Source organism: Martes martes (genome assembly GCF_963455335.1).
Source record: "Martes martes genome assembly, chromosome: X".
Classification (NCBI taxonomy): Eukaryota; Metazoa; Chordata; class Mammalia; order Carnivora; family Mustelidae; genus Martes; species Martes martes.
In genome coordinates, this window is record NC_137897.1 from 24,010,903 (window position 1) to 24,027,463 (window position 16,561).

Here is a 16,561-nt window from a genome sequence, read left to right on the forward strand (position 1 = left end):
CCCATAAAAACCCCTGCCTTAACTAACCACGGGGTCCAAGTCCCTACTCTGCTGTGTCGGGTATACTTGGGCCCAAGCTTAAGCTTGTCACCTCGGGGTCCAAGTCCCCACCCCGCTGTGTCGGGTATACTTGGGCCCAAGCTTAAGCTTGTCAAATAAACCCTCGTGTGATTGCATCGGTGTTGGCTCCTTGGTGGTCTCTCGGACTTGAAAACTTGGACATAACATGATCCAATCCCAGTTTTGCAAATACAGTAAGAGTGATTTCCTTAGAATTCAGATGTGAGTATGTCAGTCTCCTACTTGAAACCTTTCCCCAGCTTACCCCTGCCTTTAAATGGAAGGCCCAACTCTTCAACACGGCTTCCATGGAAGGATAGGGCTGCCACTGCTCTGGTCTAGTCAGTGCTCTATTCTCTCCCTAATCCAATCCCCATCCCCACATACACTTGAGCTTCAGCCCTTCCGAAGTTATTTATTTCCTCCAAAGTTCCTTGGCATTCTTTCATTCATGCTATTTTCTCTCAGCCTGGAGTGCTTTTCTGTTTTTCCTTCCACCCTCTTTTATTCCTTCCATGAATTCCACTATTTGACCCACCGCAAGCCCAGGCCAAGTCTGTTTAGAATTCCCCTAGGTGTCCCTATAACACTGCAGATACCTCCAGTACTGGAGCTCAAGGCAAGGTAGGTAGCGAAAGATCAGGTGAGCAAAGATGACTGAGAAAGCAAATCATTCCTCACCATGGGTGCAGTAGCCATTTCCTAGGTGTGGCAGCACAAAGCTTGCAAATGAGAGACATGAGGCATTAGGTATGGAAAAATCACTTAATCTGGGAAGGTGGGATAGTGACAGGAAAGACAAATTCTGATCTCACTGAGACATTCAGTTCACCTCTCTGCTAACTAATATCAAGCTGAGTTGCTAATGGCATGATCATTATTTATAAACCTCCATATTTAGTAAAACTGTAATGGGAAATTAGGCAATTTCTGGAGATTTCTATGTATGAGTTCCAGTCACTAACTCCTATCTAAAAACTAAAACTTGGGGCACCTGGGTGGCTCAGTGGGTTAAGCCTCTGCCTTTGGCTCAGGTCATGATCTCAGGGTCCTAGGATCTAGTCCCACAACGGGCTCTCTGCTCAGTGGGGAGCCTGCTTCCTCCTCTCTGCCTGCCTCTCTGTTTACTTGTGATCTCTGTCTGTCAAACAAATAAATAAAAAATCTTAAATAAAAAAAATTTTTAAAAACATTAAAAAAAACCCTAAAACTTGATCTCTTGAAAGACAGATTATGTAAATTATTGATATATATACAAATTGAAAACTCTGTAATATATGTTGATTCTGTTGACATGTGATGTTAATCATCACACCAGGTAGTATTTTGAGATTTACTGTTGAATACATGACTATCTTGACTCTGTAACAGGTAGTTCAGCTGCATAAAAGCTGGCCCTCTTATAAAAAGGCAGAAGCAAAGAATATTAGATTTTAAATTGTTTTGTAACATTGGATTGACACTTCCCATAGAAACCCACAGTTCATTTCTAGTCAATAAGATTGACCTTCAATTATCTATTTTGTAGCCTACTTGAAGCTCTATTTTGCCTCTTAAAAGCTTGTAGACGTTTTCTGGATTTTCTTGTCACTAATGATGACTATTGTATATAGGTTCAAAATCCATGAGGTATCACTTACTTGGAGAATATGCAGACATAAACAGAGATAAAAGGAGAAAGCTCTATCACGTCATCTTAGAAATATTAGATAAGCAAGAATTTATTTACAAATTGTTCTTATACAATGGACATAGTTAAGATAATGATATTAATTTTATCCAATAAAAATCTTCTTATTGTAGAACTTGGAGAATATAATTTATTTTTTTAAGTTTTTATTTGAATTCCAGTTAGTTAACTTACAGTGTTATATTAGTTTTGGGTGTACAATATAGTGATTCATCACTTCCATACATCACCCGGTGCTCACCACAAGTGCCCTCCTTAGTCCACATCATCTGTTTCACCCATCTCCTACCCACCTCACTTCTGGTAACCAGCAGTTTGTTCTCTAGAGTTAAGAGTCTGTTTCTTGGTTTGCCTCTCTCTTTTTTTCCCCCTATGATTGTTTGTTTCCGTTCTTAAATTCCACATATGAGTGAAATCATATGGTATTTGTATTTCTCTGACTGACTTATTTTGCTTAACATGATACTATAACTCCATCCATGTGATTGCAAATGACGAGCTGTCATTCTTTAAAGCTGAGTAATATTCTGTTTTTTATATATGCTGCATGTTCTTTATCCATTCCTCGGTCAATGAAAACACCGGGGTGCATATATCCCTTTGAGTTAGTATTTTGTATTCTTTGGGTAAATACCTAGTGGTGCAATTGCTGGTATTTCTATTTTTAACTTTCTGAGGAACCTCCATATTGTTTTCCAGAGTGGCTATATCAGTTTATGTTCCCACCAGCAGTACAAGAGCATTCCCCTTTCTCCACATCCATGCCTCTTGTTTCTTGTGTTGTGGATTTTGGCCATTCTGACAAGCATGAGGTGATATTTCATTGTGGTTGTGATTTCTATTTCCCTGATGATCAGCGATGTTGAGCATCTTTTCATGTGTCTGTTGGCCATCTACATGTCTTCTTTGGAGAATTGGCTGTTCATCTCTACTGTCCATTTTTTATTGGATTATTTTGGGGAGGTATTGAGTATTGTAAGTTCTTTATATATTTTGCATATAACTTTTTGTCAGATATGTCATTTGCAAGTAGGTATACTCATGCAGTCACTCAGAAGCACAATTTCAGGAGATGTCCACTATTAACTCGTAACTTAGCTCTGAGGTTTCCAGTCTTTAGGACTCTCCTTCTTTGCACTTTAAGGTCATTTAGTTGTCAGTGTCCTTTAGAATCTTCTCAAGAATCTATGAAAATCAGAAAATCTGCTTGCTTCAGATGCAAACAAAGGGGTCACTAGGTCTCAGTTTTCATCCCCTCTTATAGTACCTGAGGGAAAGGAAAAACTCATCCTCTACCACTCAAAAAGTCTTCCTGCTGGACTAGGAATTGGTATGAGTCAAATTTACAGGAGAAAAAATACCCAGTTTTATTATGTGCTCATGGAGGCCCAATAATGAAATTGATTCCTAAAGAAATGACCAAGGCAGGTAGCTTTTATATTTTTTAGACAAAGATCCAATAAATCTGTGAGAAATTGACAGGACAAAGAAAACTTAACTCTGAAAACTTCAGTTAGTAAGGAATTCTGAACAGATTTGGGCTGCAGTTGAGCATTGGTAAAAAGTTAAGGAGGGTTGTTCTTAACAGCTCTAAACTCTGTCTCTGGTGATCAGGGTGTCTTCTTTACTTTCTGGTACAGGGAGGGGACCTTCCACTTGGGAGATTCATTTTGTGCTTTCACCAACAGAGAGGAAGGTCTGAATGTCCTTCTTGTATGGGCTGTCTCTTAAGTCATTTTTATTTAAAATAATCAGTATGCCTAAGTGGCCCATCTTGGGGCAACTCACTCTTGGCACTCTACATACCCTAAGAGTTTCTTTGCCCCAGTCCAAGCTGGAGTAGGCCCTTATGGCTCCCCATCTTGTTGCCCACTTTCTGACTCCACTTGGAGGCACCAGGATCTTAAAACTTCTATGTACATGAATATTTCAGTTCTCTAATGCCAGCCAAGGCTTGGGGGAACCAAGTATTTGCAAAATGGTCTAATCTGTCCAGAAATAGACCTTACTTTCACAGGTATTAAATTCACTTCTGCCTTTTAGTCAAGGACTTCCACATACCTTATTAAGTAATCAACCAATCTGTCTTCATCATTACAGTGGTTTCTCCTGAGCAGCATGTTAAAAGAAACTAATCTCCACAGTAGCATCATTGATTTTACATCTAATAAAAATCCCAAGTATTTACTCTCATGAGTTCTTCGTTTGTTTTTTAAAATGTACGTTTCTACCTGAGCATGTGTTGGTTTCCTTAATTAGAACATTACTCCATATATAGCAAAAACATTTTTTTTAAAGATTTTATTTATTTTATTTGACAGACGGAGATCACAAGTAGGCAGAGAGGCAGGCGAGAGAGAGGGGGAAGCAGTCTCCCTGCTGAGCAGAGAGCCCGACAACGTGGGGCTTGATCCCAGGATGCTGGGATCATGCCCTGAGCCGAAGGGAGAGGCTTTAACCCACTGAGCCACCCAGGTGCCCCAGCAAAAACGTTTTAATGAAATTTTTAGGTGCTCCTGGATTTACAGTTCCTTCTCTTTCACATCCAAAGATTCTGTTTCCTTTCCATTTCCTGCAGTAAGGACTGAGAAACACCTTCTAACTGCCCTGTGAAATCTTGTCATTACTAACATTTTGTACCCTCTGATACCATACACTGAGAAGGGCACATCACCTCTGTGGTATCATTCCCAATAATTCATAACTTAAATCTAATCACGTAAAAACATGAGGCAAGCATAACTGGAAGAACCTTCTCTAAAATAGCTGACCAGTTTTCTTCAAAATCGTACAAGTAACTCCCATTTCATTAAACAAGTTGTCAAAAGCACATATTCTGTAAATTTGACAAAGATTAAAAATAGCTGAAAAAACATCTTAGGTAAATGTTTCATTAAATCAATGAGGTGATTAAAATGTTACCTGCCAGTTTGCCTAAAAGAAGAGTGTACAAATAGTTTTATAACACATTTCCATCACTTCTCTCTGCAGGTGACTCAGCTAATCTAACCTGCAGAGCTTTCTTTGGGTACAGTGGAGATGTCAGTCCTTTAATTTACTGGATGAAAGGAGAGAAGTTTATTGAAGATCTGGATGAAAATCGAGTTTGGGAAAGTGACATTAGGTAAAAATAATTTTTTCTTTTAACTAGTACAGTCAAATTTAACATTTGCTCTGTTAGTGAACAGAAAGTGAGCTAAAGGAAAATAAAGGAGTTTTCCTTGTTTGGGAGGGGTTACTATTATAATAAAAATATCTCAACATTGAATCGCCAAGAGGCAAAACACTGTGGAGACTGACTGTAGAATTTCAAAACATGAATGCCATTTGCAAAGAACTTAAGGGAAATAGAAAAGAGTTTTTCACTAAGAAATAAACTGAATATGAGACAGACCAAAATGCCATCAAATGTGGAAAATGTGATATTGTGCCTTTTGTTTATGAGCTCTTTTTTAGAAAATTGTCAGGAAGAAATATTAACAAGGTACTAGGACTCAACCAAACACAGTCTCTTTCATTTCCTTTTATGTGTTTTTACATATTTGAGCCATCAAGTAGACCATAAAGCACTTGATAGGAATGATAAAGGATACACAAAATGTTTTCATTGTCTTTTTTAGACCTACTTTAAGGTCTAAATATTAATATAGTGGGAATGACAAAGAATAACTGTTAAAAATACCATCTATTTTGAGGGCGTAATGCTTAAGCCTCTTTTCAAAGAACTTATTTATTCATTTACTTTTAAGTATTGAGGTATTCAGTTATAACTAAACTTATGCTTAGACATAGATACTCATCTTTAATCATAGTATAAGTAAGCAAGCATTATAAATAATAATTAAGTTATAACTGAATCAAAATGCTGATCGTGTGTAAACATTCACCGATCTGAAGGTCACATCTTCTCGGTATATATGAGCATTTAAGCTAAGGTTCCTCTTCCTAAATGTGAGGACTTTTAAAACCTGATCAAAGGTATAAGTGAAAAAGTTTTGCAAATAAAAAACATATAACACTGTCATATACGGTTATTTCTATTGGGATCTTCTTCCTGGCAACAAATACACAAGAATATTGCACTCCAGTTGGGTTCGGAAATACCTAGATGGACAATTCTCCAATACGTGCTAAAACGTTCTTGTACCATTTTTCACATTTATAAGTTCACTATATCCTTTAACCATACACTTCAAGATGTTAAAAGTTAAAAGAGAACAATAAACTTCCTAACTTTTCCCCTCTTTTTGTGGGTGCTGAAGAAAAGGTCTAGAAAGGTGTATTTCTTTAATTCTACATTAGGAAGTATGGTGCAATATGAGTTACCAAACAGATGAGAGGGTGGAGGTGGAAACCTTCCACACAGGGAAAGGGAGCCTCACTTGGAGGTTTTCCATTCACTGTAGAAGATTATGAAAACCTTTGACAGTGAAGTTAGTGTTTACCATTCATTTTAATGTTAGAATTAAGCACCTCCTCAGCATATTTAGTCTACGGGCTTATAATTTCATGATTCTTTTAAAATAGGCAATTGATTTGTATCGTTTAAAAAAAAGAAAAAAAGCCAGGCTAGAGCTTTCAACTGAAATGTCAAAACAGCTCTGAAATCTTCTATTTTTGTTTAAAAACAAAACAAAACTAAAAATAAATAAATAAATAAATAAAAACAAAACAAAACTAAACCAAACTGACCTGTATAATTAGTCTCCCAGCCTAAGACATTAGAATTTCTTCTCACCTTTACTATATCGTATTTCTTAAAAGGAAAGCAGTTTGTAAACTTTTCTTCAAGGTCTTTCTCTCCTCTTTATTATGACAGTGTGATTGTCCTGCTAAGAGATATAATTAACTGCAACTTCATTAGCATCTCCAAAAGCAAGCTTCCTCATTAGAAATGAAGAGGAAAAGCGCATAATATAATTTAATTACGATAGCATCAATCCGTAGCCAAATTTAAAGCACAGATGCTGTAGGTATTTTCACCTCAGATTCAGATTCATCTAAATTTTTTTTTTCTCTTTCACGTCTGTGTATGTTTGTGTGGGGTTTTTTGTTTCGTTTTGCTTTATATTTTAGAATTCTCAAGGAGCATCTCGGGGAACAGGAAGTTTCCATCTCATTAATTGTGGACTCTGTAGAAGAAGGTGACTTGGGAAATTACTCCTGTTACGTTGAAAATGGAAATGGACGTCGGCACGCCAGCGTTCTCCTTCACAAACGGGGTGAGTGTCACCTTCTAAGCTTGAGTAGTCCTGAACCTGTAATGTGATGGAAAGAATTGGGAACCAAAAAAATATTGTGCTTTTCCACATCAGTTTACCCTAAACAAAATAAGCACAATAGCATTAGGGCCATCACAATGGATAACACAGTGGATGCGTGACTAGCTCAGGCTAGAGAATCAAATATGGATCCCTTGTTGGGCTTTACCCCAAATCTTGGGGTTGGCATCTCACATCCCTAAGCTTCAGTTTCCTGATACTAGCCAATGGGGAAACAATGGTGGCAACTCTTTAGTGTGTTCTAAGGATGAAAGAAGACAAGAAATGTGAAGAGCTTGGCACAGAACTTGTACGCAGGAGAAAGGAAGTTAAATGCTATTTATTATTGTTGGAAATTAACAAACCAATCAAAAATAATGGGAAACTTTAAGTCAAAGATTGTGTTCTTTATTCGAAGGTTCTTCCTTTAGTGTTAAGAATTATGTCTGAGGGGGACGCCTGGGTGGCTCAGTTGGTTAAGCAGCTGCCTTCGGCTCGGGTCATGATCCCAGCATCCTGGGATCGAGTCCCACATCGGGCTCCTTGCTCGGCGGGGAGCCTGCTTCTCCGTCTGCCTTTGCCTACCATTCTGTCTGCCTGTGCTCGCTCGCACTCTCTCTCTAACAAATAAATAAATTTAAAAAAAAATAAAAAAAAAAAAGAATTATGTCTGAGGGATTCCCCATTGCAGTACTTCTTGACAGTTTTTTCTGCCTTGGATAACTTTAGCATGTGTATATCTTCCCAAGATTAACAGTAATTAATTGATTAGTCATTAACAAACTATCACTCAGTTATTCATTAATGATAATTCAAGGAAGATAGATTTTGGTTGAGTACCATATCTGCTGCACTAAAATCTGATTCCACAGCAACTCCAACACAGTAGGCACAGGGTTAAAATATGTATAAATATATATTGAATTTGTTCAAATTGGAGACTATTAAAAAACAAAATTCGACTGAGTAACTTTGTAGATCTAATTAGCTTTATTAAATGACTCATGAATAGGGCAGCGCTAAGCAGTAGCTCAAAATGGAAGGTTTTTATAGGAAGGAGGGTGGTGCAAGAAATTATTAACGAAAGAAAGAAAGGATTGGTTCAAGCCTGGACACTTTCTTTGGGGGCTGAGTACAGGGACAGGCAGGGGTTTTTGTTGTTATTGTTGTTGTTTTTTTATCATGCAGATGAAGTCACTGGTACTGATAGGGGACATTTCAGATTGACTTTTAAAAGGTCACACTCCTAAAAAAAAAATAAATAAATAAAATAAAAATAAAAATAAAAGGTCACACTCCTGAGATAGGTCAAAACTGTAATTAAGTCTTGGTTCGCTATTGGGGAGGGGAGGCAAATGACTCCAGTTTGGGCTTGTTTTTTGTGCTTTGTTTTGTTTTTTACAAAACAGTTGTGAATTTGGAGCTGTGCCTTCATTGCAGAAATTTTTCATGTGCGATACGAAAGAAAAGTAGTTTTTTTTCCTACATTATGCTAAGTGAAAAGTTTCCAGCTTTGGGAACAAGTATACTTGGCATTCTCTTACTCAGCAAATTTATAATGATTTTAATTTCAAAGCACAAGTTTAATCCTAGACACTTTGAGGTTGAAAAAGAAAGAGAACATTGAAGACTGCCCCCCTCCAACTTTATTGGGCAATAGATTCTCTTTGAACAATGCTACTGAAAGCTATTAAAACAGACACCTCTGTTGTCAGGAGACTACAGTATTAAGAGTCTACCTTTGGGAGATGTGAGTAGAGGGGAAAAGTAAGGACAGGTAGCAATGATTGTTTCTTTCTGTAGCTTAACATACATAGTCAATGAAGGAGTTGAGAATAGAAATATGATACATAGGAAAGGACAGAAACAGCTTGCCAGGGTTGGAAACAACTTAAATGTTGTATAATTGAACCATTCCATAACATATTGCTAAGTGATCAGTCACTTTATACTGGATCATATTCCCTCTCAAGGAAGCCAGTTCTATCTCTGAAAAAACCTATTAGAAAGCATCCCTATTTCACTGTCTGTCCATCCCTTGACCCCAGTTCTACACTTTTAATCTCTGTTCCCCAAAACAGTCCATCAAAACTTTGTTGACCTTTGCCATGATCCTTCCGAGCCTTTACTTCCCTAGATTCAACTTGCTTAGTTTCTTTTATTTCTTCTTCCTTTCTGATGATACAGTACTTCCACCATCTTGGTCACTCTCTTGAATATGCTCTAATTAAAGAGTCTGAATTATTTCTCAAGAAAGGAAAGAGTGGAGAGAAGATATAGGACACATATAAAAATCTGTTCACTTGGACAACGCATTTCTTGGGACTCGGTAGGAGTAACAGTAAAGTATTGCTTGTCAGGGAGCAAGAATTCCTGTCTTCTTAAGGGTCCTTCTAGCTGAGTTAAGAATCAGATTGACATGAGACAGATTAACAGGAGAAAATCAAATTTAATAGTGTCTGTATGGGAAATCCTCACAGACATGGAAATTCCAAAGACAGGAAAAATGAAGCATATATCTTATCCTGAACTAAAAAGGGGGTAGGGCTCTGGGACTTCAGAGGAAAGGAATGTAATTCACAAAATGATAAGAAGAACAGATGTTTGGTAATTAGATGTTTACCCTGCCATACAGATGGATCACTCAGATAAAACTTATTTCTGCTAATAACCCTTATTCTGGAAAAGACCCTCAATTTTGAGTCTTCTATGTAGTTAAGGGAAGGGCAAAAGTTTCTCTTGAGCCCTTAGGGTCTCAGTTGCCTTCAGCTCATAATAATCTTCATGCCAGAGTGGTCTGTCTTGGGGTGGCCTGCCCTTGGCCCCTACACCATCATAAAGAGAAAAGAAGGAAAATGAATTGTTTCTAAGGAGGATAAACTATTGACACTCTGTTCTTATGGATAGGCACACAGCCAGGAAGGGTCAAACACCCCCAGGCTATTTTTAGCATGTGTGGCCCAAGGTTAAGTTGCCCACAGCTACAAAAGCTTCAGTACTACAAAAATAGGTGATTGAAGAATCAAGGAAATTATTTGAAAAACTTTCCCAATACTGTCGGATTCCCTAAACATGAAGAAGAAAACTGTGGCCAGTGTTGGAGCAGTCTTTAACACTAAAATCCACAACGGTTTTCAAATATGTATTTATACTGAGAGAACATTTTGTTTTTAGTAAAATAAAAGCATTAAGAAGCAGAAAAGTGTTCTTCAAGGTCATGTACTCCAGAAGTCCCTTTTAAACTTAGTGCGTGCGGGGCCCCTGAATGGCTCAGTCAGTTAATCACCTGCTCTCAGCTCAGGTCACTGAGACCCGTGTCAAGCTCCCTGCTCAGTGGGGAGTCTGCTTCTCCCTCTGACCCTCTTCCCTCTCATGCATGCTGTCTCTCAAATAAATAAATAAAATCTAAAAAAAAAAAATAAAGTTAATGTGTGCCTTCCTTCGAAGAGAGCCTTGGGAAATGAGTGAGTCATCAACTCACAAAAGCAGCAAGGCATGCAATCTCCTGCCCTTGAGATGTTTATAATCATGGGAAATGGTCTATCCCAATCATCTTAGGGAAAAAGAAAGGACTTTGGTTAACAGGTGGCATAACAGCAAGCTCCCCAGCCCTGTGAGGTTCAGAAGGTCAACACACAACGCATGATAGGCTTATAGTTGTGGTCTTTGATCACAGTGTTCCTGAAAGAGTCAAGTTATTGTCATGGTAGCAATTATGTAATTATCAGATGAATTGTTCTGTCACTTAGAAGACTAAAGCTCAGAGAAGGAACTAGAAGATGTCACTATTAATCATAATTTCCTGCCATTTATTCATAAATCCCTTAACTTATCTTACAGGCCTTCAAAGTCTTTCATTTTTAAAACCTCCCAAAAGACCTATGTGAAAGTATTTGATGCATACAGACCTTGCCAACCAGAATCATCAGGTCTTCTGACAAGTAAACTTGCCAGGACAGACCTTTGTGCAAGTTTCTTACGCATTTTTTCTTCTACCGTTAACCTTTTGCTCAGTATCATTGGTGTAATAAAAATGATGTCCGAGCCTTCCAATGGGTGTATGTGTCAGGGTAGAAAACCTTTTCTTTCTCCCTTTCTAGGTTCTGTGGCTGGTCTAATAATTAAATTGACATAAGACAGATTAACAGGAGAAAAACGAAATTTCATTTCATACATACGGGAGCCCCAGAGATATGAGATCCAAAGACAAGTCAGGCAGTTGAGGCTTAGAAGCTGTCCTGAGCTGAGGAATGGTACAGGGGCCTGGGGCTTCAAAGGAGAGGCGGGTCATTCACAAGGCAATAGGAAGAGCCCATGTTGGGTAATTAGTGGTTTGCTCTATCATATAGTCAGGACTTTCAGATGCAAAGTTATCTCAAGTAATAGATTTCTTTCTGGGCCAGGCCCCCTATCTAAATTCATTTAGGTAGTTAAGGGAGACCTAAAAGTTTTTCTTGAGTCAGCTGTGTCTTGATTGCCCTTAACTCAAAATAATCCTCATGCCCAAGTGGCATATTTTGGGATGGCGAAACCTGCTACCCTTCTTATGGATTCTTTGGGCTATCAGTCACGTGTATTAAATGAGTCTTCCTTAATGCTGTGAGGATACTACAATGATTCAGCTAGGATTGAACTAGGCTGGATTCTGGACCAGGGTTTTATCTTTTTTTTCCCCCCAGGCTTTTATCTTAAAAAAACAAACAAATCTAACCTTAAAAAACATAAAGTCTCTAAAAAAAGAAAAAAGAAAAAGTTTCTATGAAAATATTGAAAATTGGGGCCCCTGGGTGGCTCAGTGGGTTAAAGCCTCTGCCTTCCGCCCAGGTCATGATCTCAGGGTCCTGGGATGGAGCCTTGCAGTGGGCTCTCTGCTCAGCAGGGAGCCTGCTTCCCCACCCCCACCCCACCCCCGCCTGCCTCTCTGCCTACTTGTGATCTGTCTGTCAAAAAAAAAAATATATATATATATATTCAAAATTGTTGATTTCTGCAGCCAGGGAACGTACTTGGACAGTTAAGATCATGTCAGATATGCAACATAGATATATTTCGCATACTCTACAGAGAACTAGATTATGTGGTGAACGGGAAATAAAAAATGAACTGGCAAGGGTCATGGGGCTTACAGTCCTCACTCTAGTCCCTGACCTGAGAAGCTTGCTTGGAAAAGAACGAAAGCACAGAGGTAGCACATTCACTTCTGTGTTATTTCTCGTTCCCACTGTTGCCCATATGTCATTGAATTTCATGTTTCCATCTCTGAATCTTTTACCCTGATGCTTTTGCTTAGGTTTCTCATTGCTGCTGCCTGACTTGGCATGTATCCAACACTGACTTTCACCTTCAGTTTCCCTCCAAAATCCTGACCTTTCCTGTTCCCTCCATTTTTTATGTTTTCCCTGTCTTCAGATCAACACCCAGCAGCAATGTGCTCTAGCCTCAGGCCAGCCACTCTCACACCCATCAGGCAGTCCTAAATTTCTTCCTCACTGTGTGTTTTGTCCAGACTCTCACTCTGGATGGCCTCCCAGTGTGCACATGTTTACTATATGGACCAACGCAGCTTAACGGTTAAGGGTGTGGACTCTGTAGCAATGCTGTGTATTCAAAACCCAACTCTCTTTGTACTGACTGTGTTATTGTTAACAAATTTAAAGTAGTTTGTGCACCCAATGTGCAGTAAGCGAATGTCTGAGACACTGATTTTGCAGTGAAGAAAACTTTATTACCAGAAGGAGAGCCCATCAAGAAGGCCAGGATCATTCCCAAAGCTGCCTTGCCCTGTTGAACCAAGGGACAGCATTCTTCCAGACAGTGAGGCACTATTTGGGACCTGCTATGATCAGATACCTCAAAATAAATGTTGCCATCCATTCCACATTAGGTTTCCACAATCAAAGAATAGGGATAAAAAAAAAGGCAAAATGAATGATTGATCATGTATGAGGTTAAGAGGTGCATAAAAGGGGCACCTGGGTGGCTCAGTGGGTTAAAGCCTCTGCCTTCAGCTCAGGTCATGATCCCAGGGTGCTGGGATCAAGCCCTGCATCAGGCTCTCTGTTCAGCAGGGAGCCTGCTTCCCCCTGTCTTTCTGCCTGCCTCTCTGCCTACTTGTGATCTCTGTCTGTCAAATAAATAAATAAAATCTTTAAAAAAAAAGAGAGAGATGCATAAAACGTAATTGAGTATGGAACAAAACAGAATGTGGAGCTAGGTTAACAATTACAACTAATACCAACTATAGTCCAGCTTATATTTTCCAAAACAGGTCCAGGAACCAAGTGTCCTGTCCCACTCTCTTGAGCAAATCACCTAATCTCTATGACCCTCAAATCTCTTCTATAAAATGGGAATAATAATAGTACCTACCATATAGAATAGCTATGAAGATTAAATAAACTAAATTAGTGTCAATATGTATCACCTTGTCTGACACATATTTATGACCCAGTAAATGTTAGCAGCCATTACATTTCTCTACTCCCAACTACATGATATTCTGGGTAATTTAGGATGCAATAATAATGTGTTCTATTAAAAACTCCTGCAAATCTGGGGACGCCTGGGCGGCTCAGACGTTGGGCGTCTGCCTTCGGCTGGGGTCATGATTCCGGGGTCCTGGGATCGAGCCCTGTGTCAGGTTGCGATCAAGTCCCCTGTTGGGCTCCCTGCTAAGTTGGAAGCCTGCTTCTCCCTCTCCCACTCCCCCTGCTTGTGTTCCCTCTCTCACACACTCTCTCTCTGTCAAATAAATAAATAAAACCTTAAAATAAAAAAAAATTTAAACTCCTGCAAATCTCGTTTTTCTAAAGATTTATTTATTTATTTATTTGACAGAGATCACAAGTAGGCAGAGAGGCAGACAGAGAGACAGGGGGAAGCAGGCTCCCCGCTGAGCAGAGAGCTTGATGCTGAGCTTGATCCCAGCTCCCCACTGAGCAGAAAGCCCTCTCTGGGATCATGACCTGAGCCAAAGGCAGAGGCTTAACCCACTGAGCCACCCAGGTGCCCCTGCAAATGTCATTTTTAAGTCTAATTTATCTTGTATTAAAATGGCCAGCTTTAGCTCCAGTGCTATTGATTCCATATTTTACCTTATAATAGATTTACTTTACTTTGAATATGCTGTCCTAAAGGAGACTTTAATTCATTTATTCATGCATTTAATGATAATCATTAAGAACCTACTATGTGTCTGGCACTCATAAAATTAAATGAACAGGAAATAAAAACCAATATAATTTGAAATGCCACCATCTACTTTTTAAATTGCATTGATATTAAGCATTCCTAATATAGAATTATGCTTCTAGGGAATGCTTAGCTTTGAAACTGTCACATTAAGGGAATATTCGTTAACAATCCTGTTCTGAATGGTTATGTTTAGATATATTGATTACAATAATATGGCAATCCATTCATCATGAAGTAGTTTGGGAACTAGCAAAGTATCTATCTCAGAGACCAGCACTAGTTAATAATGATAAACATCTAGGTTTTCTCTTTTCCCTCTCAAACCCATTTTATTTCTTGCACATACACTTTCTCGCTCCAGAAAATGTAATCAATAGAAATTAGTTACTCAATAAACTCCCTAGTCCCCAGAATATCTTTAGTAATGTAATTAACGTGTACATCATTTAGGATGCATTATTTTAAAGCTGGATGAGGGGTGCCTGGGTGGCTCAGTCATTAAGCTTCTGCCTTTGCCTTAGGTCATGATCCCCGGGTCCTGGGATAGAGCCCCGCAGCTGGCTCCCTGCTCAGCACAAGCCTGCTTCTCCCTCTCCCACTCCCCCTGCTGGTGTTCCCTCTCTCGCTGTGTCTCTCTCTGTTGGATATATAAATTTAAAAGAAATCTTAAAAAAAAAAAAAAAGCCAGATGAATTAGACCTAGTGGACTCCTTATCCCTTTTTGTAATGAATCATTTTTGGAGTATATGCCCCTATCCTTATTAGTATTTATCTAGTGTATTTATTTACGGAGAGATATAAGATCACAGAACTGTTTAAGCCTCTCTCGGGCTCAATATCTGACATCTTTGATTACTGACTTCAAAATATGGAAAAGCCAAACTGCCCAGATAGCAAAACCTCCTCCCTCTCTGTGTGGTATCATCTCTCTAGAAAGACAATGACTCATTAAAAACTGAACAGGCATTCACTAAAGTGCCACCTTTATTGAGTTATTGCTCTGGGGAGGAAAAAAAATGTTCCCTTTACCCTTCTAGGTTCTTGGCTGAGACCTCCCTGTAATAACAAACCGGATTAACGGGAAAAAAACAACAAGTTTAATAACTTGTATACCTCCTGTATGCAAGGGAGATAACCAGAAAAATTGATGTAACTGCCTGAAATGGCCTAAGCTACCACCCTAAATACCATCTCCAGCTACAGACAAAAGAAGATGCTGGGGTGGGAGAGCCAGTTATGGGAGATTTCCAGGAGAAACACAGTAATCAAGGGTGCTGTTGTTACACAGATTTAAGTTGTTGCTTTCTCCATTGATAAAGAGTTTTCAGAGACTTAGAGTCCTGGGCTCTTCCAGGTTAAGAAAGGGAGACACCCTTACAAATGGAGATTTCCCTTATAAATGTAAATATCTTTCACAAAAGGGTAACTTCTTGGTTTTCAAAATTATTCCTGTGTCTGCAGATTCTTAAAAATAGCCAGTCTTTTGGGGCACCTGAGTCTTTCAGTCAGTTAAGCATCTGCCTTCTGCTCAGGTCATGATCCTAGGGTCCTAGGATGAGTCCTGCATCAGGCTCCTTGATGAATGGAGAGCCTGTTTCTCCATCTGCCTGCCACTCTCCTTGCTTGTGCTCTTGCCCTCTCTCTCTCTCTCTGACAAATAAATAAATAAAATCTTTTAAAAAATTAAAAAAATAATAATAGCCTCTGGGGTGCCTGGGTGGCTCAGTTGGTTAAGCATCCGCCTTCAGCTCAGGTCTTGATCCCAGGATCCTGCTCATAGGGACCTTGCTTCTCCCTCCCCTCCTTGCTCATTGTTCTCACACTTTCTTTCTCTCTCAAATAAATAAATAAAATCTCTTTAAAAAATTTAAAAATAAATACATTTTTAAAATAATAATAATAATAATAATAAGCTTAAAATAATCCATATGCCAAAAAAAGCATGTTTGGGGGTGTATGTTCCGGTCCTTTTATTACCTGTGCAATGCCCAAATATTAAGGAATTTTAATTTTGTTGCCATAGCATCTCCAAATCAGAGTCATCAAGTTTAACAAATTCTCTCCTTGGATAAGATCTGACATTTTGCAGTCAAAATTTTTCCTAGCCTGTAACATTTTTCTTGCTTCTCTGCTCCTCAGTTGTGAAAGACTTCTAAACAGCTGACCTCAATTCTTTCCTTTTTTTTTCTTGATAACTAACGCCAAAACAAAAAATACTCTTGGTGGCTATTACCCCAGGAGCAAAAATTGTCCGATACTAGTAATTTTGTACCTTTGAGTTTCTTGATATGGACATTTCAACAAGGTTGTTTGACGGCCACCAAAATTACAGGCATGAAAACCAACCTTTTCAGCT

The 16,561-nt window shown here is 38.8% G+C and overlaps 1 protein-coding gene across 1 annotated transcript in view; it reads left to right on the top strand.

Annotated features, from left to right (window-relative positions):
• IL1RAPL1 (interleukin 1 receptor accessory protein like 1) overlaps positions 1–16,561 on the top strand; it is a gene marked incomplete at both ends in the record, with an annotated part of 1,258,868 nt that overhangs the window by 1,191,647 nt on the left and 50,660 nt on the right. Inside the window, 2 exons of the mRNA XM_080795733.1 lie at positions 4,742–4,874; positions 6,827–6,972. Coding sequence (XP_080651859.1) covers positions 4,742–4,874; positions 6,827–6,972 — 279 coding nt within the window. The remainder of the gene's footprint in view (positions 1–4,741; positions 4,875–6,826; positions 6,973–16,561) is intronic.